Source organism: Athene noctua, chromosome 1, assembly GCF_965140245.1.
Source record: "Athene noctua chromosome 1, bAthNoc1.hap1.1, whole genome shotgun sequence".
Lineage (NCBI taxonomy): Eukaryota > Metazoa > Chordata > Aves > Strigiformes > Strigidae > Athene > Athene noctua.
Window position 1 is genome coordinate 207,844,350 of NC_134037.1, and position 17,491 is coordinate 207,861,840.

Sequence of the window (17,491 nt, forward strand, 5' to 3'; positions counted from 1 at the left end):
TGAGGTCTCCCCAGAATCTTCTCTTCTCCAGGCTCAACAAGCCCAGCTCTCTCAGCTTGTCCTCACAGGAGAGGTGTTCTAGCCCTCTGATCATTTTTGTGACCCTACTCTGGACCCTCTCCACAAGTCCATGTATTTCTTATGTTGGGGACCCCACAACTGGATGCAGCACTCCAGGTGGGGTCTCATGAGAGTGGAGTAGAGGGACAGAACCACCTCCCTTGACCTGCTGGCCCCACTTCTTTTTATGCAGTCCAGGATACAGCTGGCTTTCTGGGCTGTGAGTGTACGTTGCTGACTCATGTCTAGCTTTTCGCCCAGCATTTCATCCACCAGTACCCCCAAGTCCTTTTCCGCAGGGCTGCTCTCAGTCCCTTCATCTCCCAGCCTGTACTGATATCGGGGACCATCCCAACCTGTGTGCAGCACCTTGCGCTTGGCCTTCTTGAACCTCATGAGGATCACGTGGGCCCACTTCCTGAGCTTGTTCACATCCCTCTGGATGGCATCGTGTCCCTCAGACACACCAACCACACCACTCAGCTTGTTATCTGCAAACTTGCTGAGGGTGCACTCAATCCCACTGTCTGTGTCACTGCTGAAGATTAAACAGTACTGGTCCCAGTACGGACGCCTAAGGGACATGACTCATCACTGATCCCCATCCAGACATTGAGCCATTAATCACTACTTACTGGATTCAACCATCCAGCCAATTCCTTATTTACTGAATAGTTCATCAATCAAAACTATATTGGAGGCCAAGAAATCCATATCAAAGGCCATATCAAAAGGTCAGAGGCTTTACACAAGCCCAGATAGATGACATCCATAGCTCTTGCCTTGTCCACTGATGTAGTCACTCCAAGTGATATTAAATTCAGTATATAAAGATAACCAAAATACAAGCAACATGTAATAAAAAAATGTATGTTTATCATGAAACATAAGATGTGTAATATGAAGTAGATTGCATTATGTATTCAAAGTTAAATATTGGCATAGATACATATAACAGCTATATTATAGAAATCTACAACATATTTAACTATAATCTGAGGGGGAAGGAGTGTTCAAAATTCTTGAAATTGTTATGATGCATTTCAGCTACTCTAGCAAAATTATGATCAATTCTAAGGGGAGTTGCAGTGCAAAGTTGAATAAATAAGGTACCAATGTCATAATTAAATCTGCATAAGGATAATCTACCTGTGCAGACAGATCTCAGTTTTAGATTCTGTGCATGCCTGAAAGATCTGATTTTACACTTCAAGCTGCAATAAGTGAAAGAGTGAATACAAAGATATGTGAGACAGGAAGGAAGAATTCTTTCCCAATGCTCTGTTTTTTTAACTAAAATTTTAAGTCAATATATTGTGTTTATTTTAGTTTTGTTTTCACAACAGAAGGGAGATAGTTGAAAGAAGTAATAGAAGAATCAGCATTAGATCCTTTTAAATTAAATATCAAGTTCATTAATTAGAACAAAGTATTGGCACAGAGTCTTTCAGAGGAGGGCAGTGATATCACGTGGTTTGAAGCTCAACATCAGTATTTGGTCCAAATTCATTAATTCTGAAGTTGCTTTCATTTCTATTCTTACTGTTTTCTTGCAATGAATGTTCTAGGAAATTGAAAACAATGAGGTGTACAGTCCCTTTGGAAATGTCTGTTCTTAGATTTAATGCCTGAAAAAAAATAAAAACAGACATCAAGAATAAATATTTGCTGTGTAATATGTTTTTTCTTCTTAGGTACTTTTTGTTGATCCTGTCCAAGAAGATACAGGTGATTATATGAAACTGGCAGAATTATTCTATCATCATAATGTACCGCTTAGGTAAGGAAGACTGAAAGTCTTGAAGAAAAGTCTTAAAAGAAGGTTACTTTCCTTTTTTCTTCTTCATCTTCTGTTCTGCTAGGCAAAGAGGTGAATTCAAATGAAGTTCAATGCAACAACATTTAGTAAGACACACTGATTACCCACTTGTGTTAAGCTTACTAGGGTATTGAGTATTCCTGAGCAAATAGGTTGTAGGGGATAACATACCTGAGCGTGTGAAAGATGAACTGCAGAAGTCTGATAAAAATTGTCTTGTCAAATATTCCCACTGGATGCCTACATGAAGTTGCATTCTAAGCAAAATATTCTGCAAGTAAAACATGATTTGAGGGCAGTTTTGAATACAATTCTTTCAACTGAGGTTGCTTTACCCAATTTTGGTTTTATATAAATACTTAAAGACCAAAATTATATTATCCTCACCAAGTTTTGAATTTCTAAAAATTAATTGTCTGTATCTGAACTCTAGTGGTCATTTGAGAGAAGGAGACAGTTCTGAGGAAGAATCTGGTTGATCTGAGATGCCTACTTTAAGAAAAAATTAATTGCTCTCAGAAGTGCCTGTTGATTTCCACAGCTTATAAAAGAAGAGTGTCCAAACTATAACCAAGGTTCAGCAAGATAAATATCATGTTAAATATTTAAAATCTTCCTGTGAAATGGCTTTTTGTTTCCTCAATAACTTACAGGTTTTTAATTTTCCTTTAAAATTTTACTGGTTCTGATCGCTGTTTTGTTTTTCTTTGGGTTTTGTCATTCAATGACAAAAAAGTAATGGAGGACAGATAGTAGTTATCTGTGCTTTTTGTCACTGTTGTCACTATCTGGAAGACAATACTGCTTCAGTCCGTGAGGAGAATATAGCCTAGAACCTAATTTGCCTTTTCTGATACATAACAGCATAAGAGCAGCCAAACTGATTCCAACTAAAAGTCCATTTAGGTCAATCTGTGTGCAGCAAGCCACAACGAGCTGCCTAGGTACGATGAAAAGAACAAGGCAACCAGGTACTTTGCCTGTGTAGTTTTCTGGCCTTCAAGTATTTGGAGATCAAAGAATTCCAGTCCCAGATGTAGTTTCTGAATATTTAGCAACCCTTGATGGGTTTCTTTTCCATAAACTTTTATGTTTTCCCCTTGAATTCATGTAAAGTTCATGAGCACCCAAAGTATCCTTTTCCAGATGTTTTCACAGTTGAACTAAGTGGTTTATGAAGAACTGCTTTGTTTTGAGCCAGGCTTTCAATAGCTTCATTTACTTTCTGTAGCGCTTATAACTGGGAGAGAGACTAAGCAGTCTCTCCTGCTCCCTAGATGTCTGTCATGATTTTATAAAGCTCTGCCATATTAGACCCTAGTTATTTCTTTCCCTAGGCTACTAGTTATTCCTTGCCTGGAAGCTGTTCCAAAGGTTTTTTTGTTTTCTGAGTTGTCCTTCTCTGAACTATCTTAGTTTTAATATAATTTCTCTGAGATGAGATCAGTAGCAATGTACACAGTATTCAAGATATGGACAAGCCATGGGGTCTATACTGTCATAAATATTTTGCCTCGCTGACTGTTCCTATGGCACCCAGATGACACAAGACTTCAGGAAAAATTATTTACAATAATGAGAAATGTAAAAAAATTAGAGAAACAATTAACTGTAGAACATGGTGCATCTTTATGTATTATTATTTATATCTTTTTAGAAAACTTGCTGTATTTCTTACTTCCTCTGTCCTTTGATCTGATGCACACCTGATTATGTCCTGAACATCTGTCTAAACAGTTTTATAGTGATATGACAGATTTATTTTTTTAATTTAAGAGTTTTTAAAATATCTAATGTGAAGTGCCTATCCCGATGAAAAGCTGACTTCCTAAATCAACTCATTGAATTATCACTTGCAAATATGAAGGTCTTCTGAAACGTGGGCTCATGCAGATTGTCATGTTGTTATAGTAGCTCTCCTGCATCATGAGATGAGTAGGTCTTATGTTCTTGTAGCAGCAGTGATGGAGCTGTACACTCTATGGAAGTATTTGCAAGATGCACAGTGTTTTGTATAGCAGAAGCCAGCTTTGAGTCTCTGTAATACTGCTTTAGAAAGACTGTCATTCCCTTGTTCTGTCTTACAGTTTGCCTCTTTTTGATAGTTGGCATAATTTTCAATCTTTCAATTGACTGCTGCGTATAGAACATTATCCAGTGCTGTCATACGTGTAGTCAGGACTAGGCAGCAGCTTATACAGCTGTATTTCATAGATGGCTGTGATTGTGTAAGCCTGTTAGCACATTATTAAGTGGTTTTGGTTGCAGTTTGGCAGGCAGAGACATCCCTACCTGTAGGTTTGCTAAAATGCAAATGTAGAAGAGTTGAATAGCTGCTTCCCATAGGGGTTTGTCATAGAGCAGCTTTTTTGTGCACTGTTGTGTTTGTCCTGGGAGAAGTGACAGTTAATAGTAGAGGATTTTGCTGCAGACCTGGTATGAATAGCATTAGCTGCAGATATTCTGGACGATTCAAGGATATGTTTTGGAAAACTACATGAAGATGATCTCTGAACTGCTGCAACAGCAAAGTATTCACATAAAATCTCCCTTTTTGATTCACAAAAGTATCTGGGTTTGGCCATCTTCCTACTCCTCTCCCCCATTATAGAAGCAGGCTTAATGTTGAAGTGCTGGGGGTGGAGGGGATGGTATCTATTCTTCTAAGAAAATGTATTGAGAGCAGACAATAGAAGGCTTGGAAATTCTTAGAAGGGTTCTGATGCCTTTGCACTCACAGGATTCCAGATGACTAGCAGAATCCACCTTCCTAGTCGTCATCTGTTAATGCAGGCAACTATTCATGAATAGGCAGATATTTCTCCTCTTGGGAATCTATATGTTCTAGCTGTGGATGTAAACATGATCTGTCACTTGAGACTCAATGGAAGGATCGTTCCTGTCCTTTGCCTATACCAGCTAAGAAGTGGAACTGACTGTAATAATCAGAAGTCCCTTCCAGTAGAGATCAGAAGGATCCTTATGTGTTCTCAGCAAGGAATATAACTTCAAATATCTTCAGTTTTAAGATTCCTGGGTCTTCAGTCTGTGAAGGACTTTGTGCTTTAGTCATTGTGCCACTATTTGCAGTCTGTTTGACCAGATTGTCTCATTGCTTAAAGCCTTTGTTTCCTGGAGAAACAAGATCTTCACATCAATATCTTGGACTTCTGGGTTTTCTGGAGTATGTGTCAAACCTTTCAGTGACATCTTCATGAATTATATGTGCAAATGATAATGCTCAATTTAATCAAAATGTTTTTGTATAGATAAACAAATGGCTGTTAGGTTTGCATTTTCCCTGCTATTGCAGAACAGCAAACCTCTGTTAGACTTTATGCTATAAAGATAGTATGTCGGTGTGTCTCAGTGTATTCTCGGTGTGTCACCACACACAGTCATGGCAACACCACCTATGTACAGGTGTTTTTAAAAATCCCTACATGCTGGGCAGATTGCTTGAACATAAACATCTTGTTTTTCTATGTCGGTATTAAAATGTGTGTGAAATTGATATTGTTTTAAAATGTAGGATCTCTTTTTGTTTTACAGAATTGGATTTGTTTTCATTTTAAGTACAAGAGAAGACATTGATGGAAATGAAGATGCTGGAATAGCTCTTTGGAGAACTTTTCATTACATTGAAGAAGAATATGACACCTCTCAAGCCTTTACCTCGATAATTAATGTTAGTTCTTTCACAAGAATCACCTTTTTTTTTTTTTTTTTTACTTATTACTTTTCTATATAGTTAGGATTTTGCTAACTTGTGACAACATGAAACATCTGCATTTACTTTACATGGAAGTAAAGTATTAAAAACATGTATGGCTGTAGAATGATTTGCAGAAATATTTTCCTCCTCCAGAAACCAACTTGCTCTTGTCATTTTACCTCTCTACAGGCTTTCTTCATGAATGTAAAAAGGTAGATGCATGCCTTACAGCTTTTAGTATTTTCTTGTGAAAAGTTACTCTGTATTATTTCTGTTAATGTGATGTGCCTGTCTTTGTGTTCTGTATCTCTTGGAGTACAGGCATTTTAATATCACTTTGCAATCCTATAAACTTTGAAAAAACCTTGGTTGTTCTCTAGTGTAGAAAGTGAAACAGAATAAGGTAAGTTCTTTTTTGGTCATGCTTCTGCTGTTCATGGGTGTAGAAAACAAATACTTGAGGCTTGCAGCTTAATGAATAAGGCACGTTTTCTGTGTGAGAGTGCAGGGTCATGTAAAGGCAGGAATTTCAGAGATGAGAAGAGAGGGAAATGAAGTGAGCAGTCTATGTGAAGACTCTGCAGGCAAAATTATATTAGAGCATATGGTATTAATATATAACATTTTTTCTTATTTTTGTTTTCTATTATTCTGCTCAGTGCCTAGAAACTAATGTCATCAACAAACTCAGAGAGCTTAAAATGAAAGGAGTTGAAGTAACTAGGTGTACCTTGGAAGAGAAATAGAAATCCACAAGTGTTAGGGGCTGACATGCATATGTGACTATTATCCGTGACCACATTACAAAATACCAGTTTACAGTGTGCTTTTAAAAATGTGGTGTTCCTCTATTTACTTTGTTTCATAATATAAAAAGGAGAGGATGATAAATATAATTAAAAGATAACAAAAATAGGATCAATAAAATACAGGTTTTAGATATTCACAGCTATAGAGGGAAATGTATTGTTCTTCATTTGAAGAGAAACGGATTGAATAATTTTCATTTCAAATTTCATTTGTATGTTTGATGGAAGTAATAAAATCTTATGCTATGAAATAAAGTAGCATTGGTAAGGAAAAACTATCACTGTAGGAAAAAGTATCACTGACTAATTCAGGCTTGGATTCATACCATATACATTGAGGTAACTACCCATGATTAGGTAGTTTATAGTAAGAATTTATATTCCTTCTCTAATCAGTGGAGAGAAATAACCTTTCAGATTCAGCTCACATAAGGTGTTTCCTTTGCCACTTCAGATTTAGACTAAAGGTATAATAATAGATTAATCAGAACAGGGCTCTGCTGAAAAATTGTGCATATGTGTTATGTTAATAATTACTAAATAATATAAAAGCTGCAATACAGCAATAAAAGCAATATAAAGGTATACCAATATAAAATTTACTAGAGCACTATAAAAAGATATTTACTTTATTGTTTCTTCTATTAATTTTTTTAAATTATGATTGAAATTTTATTACATTTTAAAAATTTGTTTCTGTTATAATTTTTACAGATGTATCATGAAGTGAAAGATGGAAATGTTTTAACAGTAAATCATGTGAAAGATGTTCTTAGAAGTGAATACCCACATGCTGATATTCAGAGTATACTAGATGGTCATTCTGAATACGATAAAGGGAGGAAGGTATGTTGAGAGCAAAGTGTAAGACATATTGCAGTACAAAATTTATTGCATTTGCTAAGCTGAACGATGGCTAAATGTTAAAGCAAGTAAATACAGTACCTTTGAGTCAAATTTTTCTTCAGCCACCACTCAGTCTTTAGTGGAAATGTTAAAAGGGATTCTTCATTACTGCTCTCAGTATTAAAATTTACTATTGCCTGCTGCATTCAGAAGCACAAGGCTTTTTTCTAGTAAGTATATCAAGGGGTATCTTGCACTATAGAAATTGTTTACCTTTGTCTTCTGGGTGAGGATCTGAAGCCTGTCTTCTAGGTGAATCATTGTTTCCTTTAATTGTGCTTCCTGCTTATAATTTCCTTTGGGAAAGACAGCTTTGAATTTTGATTTAAAGGCATTAAAGAAGACATATTTTTATCTATAATTGATTACGTAGAAAATTTTCTGTTAAAATGTATACGAAAACACCATTTTCTTTGATGTCTTTTCTTTCATGTCTTCAGCCATGCCATCTATACAATCTTGTGTTTCTGACACACGTCATTCATTTTATTTATTTCCTTTTAAAATTTGTTACATAACATATATTATGCTCCTTTAAAGAATGGTGTCTAGGCAGACAGAAAAAAAGGTGCTGTTCGCTTTATGCTGCTTGTTTCTCACTGAGTTGCATGGAGGCTTCATACAGAAGGGCAGTTTGAATCTGCCCTGGAAACAGTTGGATACCTTAGGGAAGGAAAGCTTCTCACAGAGAATATCCAAGGAAGAAAAATACACCAGCCAGCCACCAGGAGGAAGCACCCTGTACAAGGAGGGACAATGAGACTGTGATGAAGATCAAGGAGGTGACAATGGGATGACAGAAAGATGGATGCACAGATACTGCTATGGAGTTTGTGGCCATCTAGAAACTGACACTGAAAGAAAACATGAAAGGATGCAGAATAGAAAGAGGGAATTACAGTACAATTATTTTTTTTTTCTTTTATTTGTCTCACTGGCTCTTCTCTGAGGACGAATTAGTCTGTTCTGCTTTCTTATCAAATAAGGCTTGGCTTGTGAACATAAAAGCCTTTAGAGTTTTTTCTGGGGTTCTGTCTTTGGGGAAAACATCTAGGTTGATCCACCTGAAGCTATGACTGTCTTAAGGTCCTTCTCCAAATTTATTTACTTAATTTTTTTTTTTGCTAAGAACGTTAAGCAAAATAAAATAATATTTCTCATCAAGATGATAAAGCAAAAGTTTAAAACGCCATATATAGATCTGTAATTTTTTTTTTGTTATTCTACTTGAGAAAGGAATCCCATGCATCCTGTTTGGTTTCCAAACATTTTCTGTTTTGTCCCTGCTACTCATGAGAAGGTGTGACAGTGAATAGTGCTTGGAGATTGGTGTCCATTGTCTCTTGATATTAGTTTTATTTTTTGCTACAGTCAGCCACAGTCTATTTAATCTTGTGATATTTCTGATATGATCAGGCAGGAGCAACCTTTTATAAAAAGACTGGCCTGGGTCCGTTGCCTCAAGCTCTGTTTAATGGTATGCCCTTTAACAGAGAAGAGATGGATGCTGCAGAGTTAGAGACAGTTATTCTTCAGAGGATTATTGATGCCACCGGGTTCTTCCAGAGGGCAGTGTTCATGGTATGTGTAACATTTCTGAGTGAATGTAAGATGAAATATATGGCAGTGAATTGTTCGTATCATGTTTATATAATAATTTGTTCTAAAATGAGATGGCTTGAAATTAGTAATATCACAACTGAAATTACATTATTACATTAATTTGCCATCGTAGTTTTGAAACAGTATATTTAGAGTATACAAGATTGAAGGATCAATTAAGTGCATAGTTAGTATATGGATTTTTTCAACCAGAAACTGAGACTTTACTGCAGTTGTTCATGGGAAAATGTGTATCTGAAGTTTTGAAATATGTGTGATATTTATACATTTTTGACTTGACACTGTCCATAACTTGCTGTATATAGAAGCTTTAAGCTCAGTTGAAAGATTGTACAAATACTTGCTCTTTCTTTGTCTTGAAACTATGAAAGTACAGATTTAATTTTTTTCTTTTACTACAGGGTTTGTTAAATGATCATATAAATGCAATGGATTTTCTTATGGATCAACACAATGTAGTTTCTCGTATAAACCCCACTATTCTTGGAGCAGAAAGAAGATACATACATTTCAGATCCACATCTGGTAACACTTTTCTCAGATTAGCTGTTGTTACGATTTATCTTTTTTAAGTCTAACATGTGATGTTTTACATTTTGCAGTTCCATTTGATGTGGAGGACTTCTCTACTTTCTCCTTTTTGGACTCACAAGATAAAAGTGCTGTAATTTCAGATAATATGAAGTATTTAACAAAAAAGGGTATATTCATTTTCTATATGGGTTTTTTATATATATATATATTACAAATTGTTGAAATTTGCCAGTAAAATATCCCAAGTAAGTAAGTATCCCAAGGATCCCATGTAAATAAATAAATTTTCCATAACCCAGTATCTTCTTTCAGGAGCCAGATCATATCCTAATATTATAAATTAATAACAGGATAATAACAATAACAGGATAGTTATTTTAGATTTTGTAGTTTTAAAATACGATGGATGTTGTGGCTAGTTGGTTTTTGTTTTACAAACAAAAAGTTAAGAAGTTTTGCAAGACTTTTGCAGCTTCAAAAACAGACTCAGTTTTCATACTAATATTGTTTTACTTGATATTAAAGTTTTCAAGTGACTCTTAGTTGCAGCATTATCAAGTGAAGAATGTATAGTCTTTGTAACTTCTGTATCAAAAGTAGGCATTTCTACAATCTAAGGAATAATTTTTATTTCTTATTTATTAACATTCACTATCTTTATTTTTCTTGGAGCTAGATTGTATAATTTTGATATCTGAAGTTTTGTCTTTCTGTATAAAAGAAAAAAACATATTCTGATGGATTATCACTCATTCATACATTTCTTGCTAAAATTCACACTTTTTTGTAAATTTAAAATAGTTTTTGATGTAAAATATTCTTATTGCATATGCAAGTATTTTCCCTTGGAGTTAGAAGAAATTGCAGTTACAACAGTGGGGACATGTAATACTGCATGGAATTTTGCAATAGCCTATACCTTGTTAACTTGTAGGAGTAGACAGTTAGCAACTGCTCATTTACATCATCAAGGGACAGAATAATCCTGTTAAAAAAGTGCTATCCTTTCAATAATTTTTATGCAATATTAGCATACTTTTTACTTACTCCATTATCAAAAAGAAATGCCATTTACTTACATTTCTTCAGAACAAAATGATTTAACTCTATTGATTTCTCTGTCTACAGCTACAGGGACATCCCAGCTAGTTGTCAAACAATGACTGGCTTTCAATCTGTGGGCTTATTTCTAAGATTCAGATCTCTTGTGTAAAATCCATAACCTTTAAACTGGAACCTGCACTTCAAATCTCTGTCCCCAGTGTGTTTCTCTAGAATGCAGCAATGCTTAATAATAACATCTTCCTAGAATCTCACCAGAACCTTATAAAATTTGCATCTAGATGTGTTACCCTGTAGGAGATACATGATAGGCCTGAGTAGACCGATATTCTTCTACAGATAATTTTCCAGATTTTTTCAGGTACTATTGCCTTTCTATGAAGAGTAAAGAACGGGTGGATATAGACCAGGAAAAAGGGAAAATTTCTGTTCATGCACCTATACAGTAGTTTACTTTCTTTGTACTGCATTTAGTATATTCCTGTTTGTGTCCAGAAATGGTTTTGTCCTGCCTTTGGTTAAAGGACTGTCCCTTTGATGCTAGGAAAAGTGAATAGACTAACTCATGCATTCTTCTAACTATTTAATTCTTTTCATTTTTGACCATATGAGCAGCCTCCATCAAATGTTCACAAGAAACCTCTGGTAAAGCAGGTCTTGTTAACTGGAGTTAGTTTATTACTTAGGGCCATCTTGTTTCAGTGGTACAACAACAGTTTGGCTATTTTAGTGACTCTCATACTAACATGATAAATTACCTTCTGAGAACTTTATTTCAATTCAGAGAGCAAAAGATTCTGATGTGGCAAAGATTAATCTTACAGTTAAAGTCAGTAGTGAAATATGCACATAAAGTTCAAAATCTCAAACAGAATTAATTCATTACTCATTAATTGTGAGAAGATTCTTCAGAATATAAAGCAAGATTATCTTTAATTTTCAGATGAAGATGCATTATATGCTGTTACTATCTGGATTATTGCTGATTTTGATAAGCCATCTGGGAGACGACTGCTTTCTAATGCCTTGAAACACCTGGTGAGTTTCTAGCAGATTTTATTAAAATAGTTAGTATGAATATGTTCTTAACAACACCGCACAATCAAAAATTATATTCTTGAATAAAGGTGTAGCTATGTTTTTTTGTGGATCAGGTGCAGACTTAATGAGACTGTGCTTCAATTTTACTCTTCTGCAGCACTGACATCTTACAGGCCTGTAAATGATAATTTGATTTATGGACCAAATGATGAGACAAACTATGATGCTGTGTGTTAAAAGGGTGAATTTCTTCCTAGTTACAGACCTTCTCCCGTGAGGTAACCTACCACGTTACCTGGGCCAGGGAGGTTGGGATAATGCCTGTTGATGTGAACCATTATGCAGTGTTCTCCTGTATCATATGGCATAGCTGTGGCCATGAAATGACCATTTTTCCACGTAGTGTTTGTATGCTTCTGAGACAGATTTTTTTTTTAAATTTATTTTAATATGCTAGGAGGATCATCCGCATTTATGAGTTTGCTTATTTTTTTCACTACTAAGACTAGGATTTAAAGTATACAAGTAGATGTCACGTGAATATAAATGACAAAAAAACCTCAGTTCTGGGGAGGTTAGAAGAGTAATTAGACTGAAATTGGGAAAACATCTAGATTTACTAATCAGGAAAGAAACAGGAACCACCCTAAGGGAATTATAAGTATGTTGCAGGGAGCATGTGATGCCAAGTATGTCTTAAGAGGCTTTAAAAACTGCAGTACAAGGCATTGTTACAGAAAAACACTTCATATATCTGACTGCTAGATCTGTGACCCAAGCTTGATAGATGTATTCTCTCTGTAGCTTCATATTTTTCCCCTTTCAGTGGGAAAAATATGCCATAGCTCCCAGCTAGGAAGTGAGAACTGTCTGGGCAAGTTCCCATGTGTTAGTGAGGAGAATTTAGGAAAAACATTAGAAAAAGCCATTCTGAATAAGGTTTGTTGAGATAACAGTTTAATTCTAATCGATAGATTTGATTTAGATAAATGTCATTTGATTTAGATGAACTGCTTGGTCTAGTGATTTCTAAGTTTCATGACAAGAAGACAAAAGCATAGTACTTTTTAAAAGTCCATTGATTTGTATGGAGATTCTCTGCTTCTTTCCAGTCCCTTTTGTTTGTCGGGTCAGGGTCTAGTAGAATTTCTGATAGGTGCTGAATTGGCACAGACACCTCTTGTGCATGACTTGCTGTCAGAATTTGAAGAAAAAATGCAAGAATCTGAGAGGGAAAGTGGCTGAAGGGAACTCTTAACTATTCCCACTAATATATAATATTTTGAAAACTACTGATACATTTTTACTTAATTTGTAAAAAACTAGAGATGTCATAGCTGGAAGAGACCTCTGGAGGTCATCTGGTACAGTTTCCCACTCAAAGTAGGATTATTGCTATCATTAGATCAGGCCAGCTGTAAGTTTGTCTGAAGGAGCCTTGAAAATCTCCAAGGAGGTGACTCTGTCCCCTCTCTTGACAATTTGATCTGGTGTTGCACTGCCTTCCTAGTATAGTTTTTCCTGCCAGGCCCAAATTTGTGACCATTACCCCTTGTTATACTCTTTGCTGCTACCAAGAAGAGTTTGGCCCTGTTGTATTTTTCACTCCCCCTTCAGTAGTCGTTGGTTGCTATTAGAGTTCTCCATAGTTTCCTCTTTACCAGACTGAGTGAGCCCAGCCTCTTCAATGACTCCTTGTAGACCTCTAACCATCTTGGTAGCCCTTAGCTGAAACCTCTCCAGCATCTCAACATCCTTACTGCACTGGGGGGACCCAAACCAGGCACAGCAGTTCAAGTGCAGCCTCACATATACGGAGTAGAGAAGAATAAGAACTTCCTTTGACTGGCTTGCCATGTATCTCCTCACATAGCCTAATATGCCACCTGTCTTCCTTCCAGTGACAGCATGCTTCTCAGGGACAATATAAAGTATGCATTTTCAAGCTTTTCAAATAAGTGTTTTAACACAACTTTTTTCAAGGGCTGAAATTTAAGGTTTGCAGTTTAATTATGTTGAATACCAGTGATTTCATGCTTTATTTTTCTATTCTGCACTGCAGTGGAGTCCATTTACCTTTTCTTCAGTTAGTGATGCTATTTGATCCTACCTTAGAATCATCACTCTCTCTAGTAAAATTTAAGTGGCATCACTGATTTCAGCAAGTGAAATATTTTCCTGCTGGTTAAGATTAAAGTGATAAGTGGATAAACTTGCTTGTATTTGTGTTACGCTTAGTTTGATAGTTTTTGAAAAATAGTAAACCTTCTACAAAATCAGTTCTGAAGTCTTTAAATGAACACTTGTTTATGTCCTTTGTTAAAATACACTTCTGCAGAATGCTCAAAGGCAATTGTTCTATAAAAAAATCTTCTATTTAAAATATGTATTACAGAATAGGTAAATCCTCACTAATAACTTTTTTACTCTTAGTTGAAGTTCTGAATTAGGCATTGATGTATGTCTTCTAAAGACAAATAGCTGCAAAAAATGAAATACTTAAGGGCATTTCACAGTGTTATAACAGATATGAATACATTAGGTAACAGCAGATGGAACTGTAAAATTGTCTATTATTCTATATTTTTCTTTGCAGAAAACAAGCAGTCATACACGACTTGGGATTTTGAACAATCCTTCATCACAAATAAAGGAAGATAACACAGCCATTGCAAGAGGAATTTTGACCACTTTTCTAACCCAAAACAACAGCAACTTAAAAAGTTTCCTAAGTAAACTCAGTAAGGAAGAGACAGCGAAATCCCTTGCTGCTGGAACTAAAATAATGAAAATCCTTATCCCAGTGAGTTCAAACTAAATTAGACAACTTTCTTTTTCATTTTACATATATTTTGCTGTAGGGAAATGTTGAGAGTAAGTGTTTGGCCAAGCACTATGAAGTTTATAACCCTTACACAGTTTCTGCTCAAGCAGGTTTGGGTTTTTGACAACCTTTATATGATGGAAGAATAGAGAATTTCTTTAAAGTAAAGGAAGAAAATACAAGAGTACTGAAAGATACAGAGTACAGATACTGGATTATTGAGACCAAAATAGTTTCATTTATAATTGCTGATTGGTTTTTTTTATAGCGCCCTCTTAATTAAAATTACAGTATTAATGTTTGTCAAGAATTAGGACTTCAGAAGTAACTGGTTTTACCTTGCTGTCATGGTTGTGAGTGGTAAGAAGCGCAGACTGAAGTAGTTGAGGTTAACAAGCACTGTATACTTCTGGCCAACATTTTCTGGTGTGTTTCTTTGAAAATTCTTTGGTTTAAAATACAAATGTTGCTGATTTCAAAGTCTACATGTAGAGTGGAGCTGAGTTATCAAATAACAGCTGCAAACAACAGTTTTTGTTTCAGAACGAGCTGTAAATTGTAGTATTTTTAAATAGGAAGATTTGGAAGACTAAGAACACTCTTGCATCATATTGGAAAATTAATAGGCTGGTTTGGGTCATGCTCTTATTTAGTTGTTTAATAAATTTAGAAAGACATAAAGGTAGCTAATTAAGCAGTGTATGCATATTACTAATGTATTCTTTCATATTAATTATATCTGAACGAATCTATTTGCTTGGTGTGTATATTTCTAATGAAAAAAATACCTGTCAGAGTTTAGTATAGCGGGATAATTTTGACAGGAGAGGCACAGTGCCACTGTGAGCATGGCAAAGTGCCAGCACTTTTTTCCTACTTTGACCATTGATTTGTTATGTGTTTTACTGGATGATGTTGGCTTCCCCAAAACTTATTTAAGCTGTATCAAATGACCACATTAAAATGACTGTTCGGTTTTTAGACTATTACAGATTTTTTGTGTACCTTTTTTCCTAGAAGTAAGAATACAGTTCAGTTGTTAAGGGAGAATGTTATTTTTCATGTAGCTGTGTGCTGGATCGTAGAAAAAGTGCTTAACCTCAGGCTCAGCTTTCCTCTGATGGTTATTTACAGTTGCCCAAGGGTAGGAACTGTACACTAGCTAGTTGGGAGACTGTGGCTCCGCAACAACAGCTAAGTACTTGCACTGAAGCTGAGGTGGTTGTTTTCTGGTTATCATATAACTTGAAAAAAATCTTTGATTACCTCATCCGTTACAAAATTTATTTTTGCTGAATCATTCCACCATCTCATGCTTTACTTTTGCTTTAGGGAATGGATGATGATACTTTTGAGAAGAAGTACAACACTTTAGGACTGGACTTAATTAAAACCCACCAGATGTTCTGCCAGGAGGTTCTTAAGCTGCTTCCTGGACAAATGGCTGTTATGAGCAATGGCAGGGTAAGAAAAAAATTTAAGTCATCTCTCAGTCCTTTTGTAGGTATTTTTTACTTCCTTGAACTTCAGTTTCAAGCTCAAGAAAACACATTATATTGATTTCCCACTTAATCGCCTCATTGTTAGAGAACAGTATGAATGTTTGGCTTGGTTTTTGTTTTACTCCTATATTGTTGATGAGCTCCATTCCATTGAAGCTACTATGTACGTACATCATTCCCACAGCTATTTAAGAGTTAATCGGACAAAAGTCTCTAAACACTTTAGTATTTGATGTATTATTAATGACATTTAAGAATAAATTTTGATCCTGAATTTATCTGTATTTTACACATTTGGAATAGGATAAATACTGCATATATAGTAAAAAATTACTTACATTGACTAGGGTAGTATTTAAAGCTCTAAAACCCCAAATTGTTTATAAATACTAAATTGTTCTATAGTTTTAATTCATAATGTTCAAATAACTGTGTAGTAGTTTTGTTGTTTCTGTTTCTTGTATGTATATGCTGAAACCAATAGCCTTAATTACAGTGTGGCTATAGATGTGCTGTGATTAAAAAATACAATAGTGGGTTCAATATTTAGTACTTGTTAATAACAATCAATACCTTACATTACAGATACAATTTACACAAACTACTCTTTGAGTTAACTCTTTCCTAATTTCTGTTTATTGCTCTACCATTAGAAATAAATAGCGGCACTATGTTGGCATCTCACTACTGGAAACTCTCTTTAAATTGTGTTCTTAGTTATTCTTGTGTATCTTAAATGTCTTCTGAGATACAACTCAAGTTTTGCGGAAATATGTTAATTAAAAATACTTGGATAAATGTGATAATGTGTATTCATCTATCTGAAAGTGTGTTTTCACTTTAAAAGATTATTTTAAAAAAGAGATGGAATATCCTTCATTTCTATCCTTGCTATTTCAGCACTGAAGTTTTGTTTTTTATGAGAAAATGTGGGGTTTTTTCCTAATTATGACTTCTACAAAAGTAGCATGGTATTTCATAATCACACAATGGTTTTCTCTATCTCATGCATCATTAATAACAGATTTTAAAATGGAGTTTTGTTAGATAACCTCTCATTTCTAGGAAGCAGTTGAATTTTGGGAGAGAGGCATTCAACACCAAACTTACATCATGACATTTTACATCCTGGGAGCCCTCCCTGTAGGCTCTTGAAGTTGGCTTGGGTTAATTTAGCCTTGTAGACTATGAATAGGAAATTCAAACAACATCCTCAAAGCTATTTTCTAAGAGTTCAAGGCACCTTCTTTTCCTTCAGACACCAAAAAGACATAGTAGTTGTCTCTCGTCTCTTGATATCCTCTATTTCTTATCCTTTGCTCTTTTCTTCCTTTAGATCCATTCTGCTTCATCAGAGAAGCCTTGAGAAGTTAAGATCGTGTTCACAAAATTAAACAGCTAAAAAGTGCACTAGACAGATAGTAATTTGAATTTCAGTTTAAAATAGTGTACCTATTTTCTTAAACTTACACTTGTTATTTCTAAATGGTGTACTCCTTTACATAGGTATCTGTAATGAAAAATATGCATATTTCCAATGCAGCTGTTCTTTGTGATTGATAATTAACTGCAATTACATAACTGTAAAACCTAATC

The 17,491-nt window shown here is 35.2% G+C and overlaps 1 protein-coding gene across 3 annotated transcripts in view; it reads left to right on the forward strand.

The window, feature by feature from the left end:
- The window catches only part of UGGT2 (UDP-glucose glycoprotein glucosyltransferase 2), a 93,036-nt gene that overhangs the window by 41,037 nt on the left and 34,508 nt on the right, over window positions 1–17,491 (forward strand). For all 3 annotated transcript variants that reach the window (XM_074911477.1, XM_074911487.1, XM_074911498.1), the window contains 9 exons: window positions 1,755–1,840; window positions 5,432–5,567; window positions 7,118–7,249; window positions 8,726–8,890; window positions 9,334–9,457; window positions 9,535–9,633; window positions 11,472–11,566; window positions 14,166–14,372; window positions 15,726–15,857. In XM_074911477.1, the coding sequence (XP_074767578.1) occupies window positions 1,755–1,840; window positions 5,432–5,567; window positions 7,118–7,249; window positions 8,726–8,890; window positions 9,334–9,457; window positions 9,535–9,633; window positions 11,472–11,566; window positions 14,166–14,372; window positions 15,726–15,857 (1,176 nt within the window). The remainder of the gene's footprint in view (window positions 1–1,754; window positions 1,841–5,431; window positions 5,568–7,117; window positions 7,250–8,725; window positions 8,891–9,333; window positions 9,458–9,534; window positions 9,634–11,471; window positions 11,567–14,165; window positions 14,373–15,725; window positions 15,858–17,491) is intronic.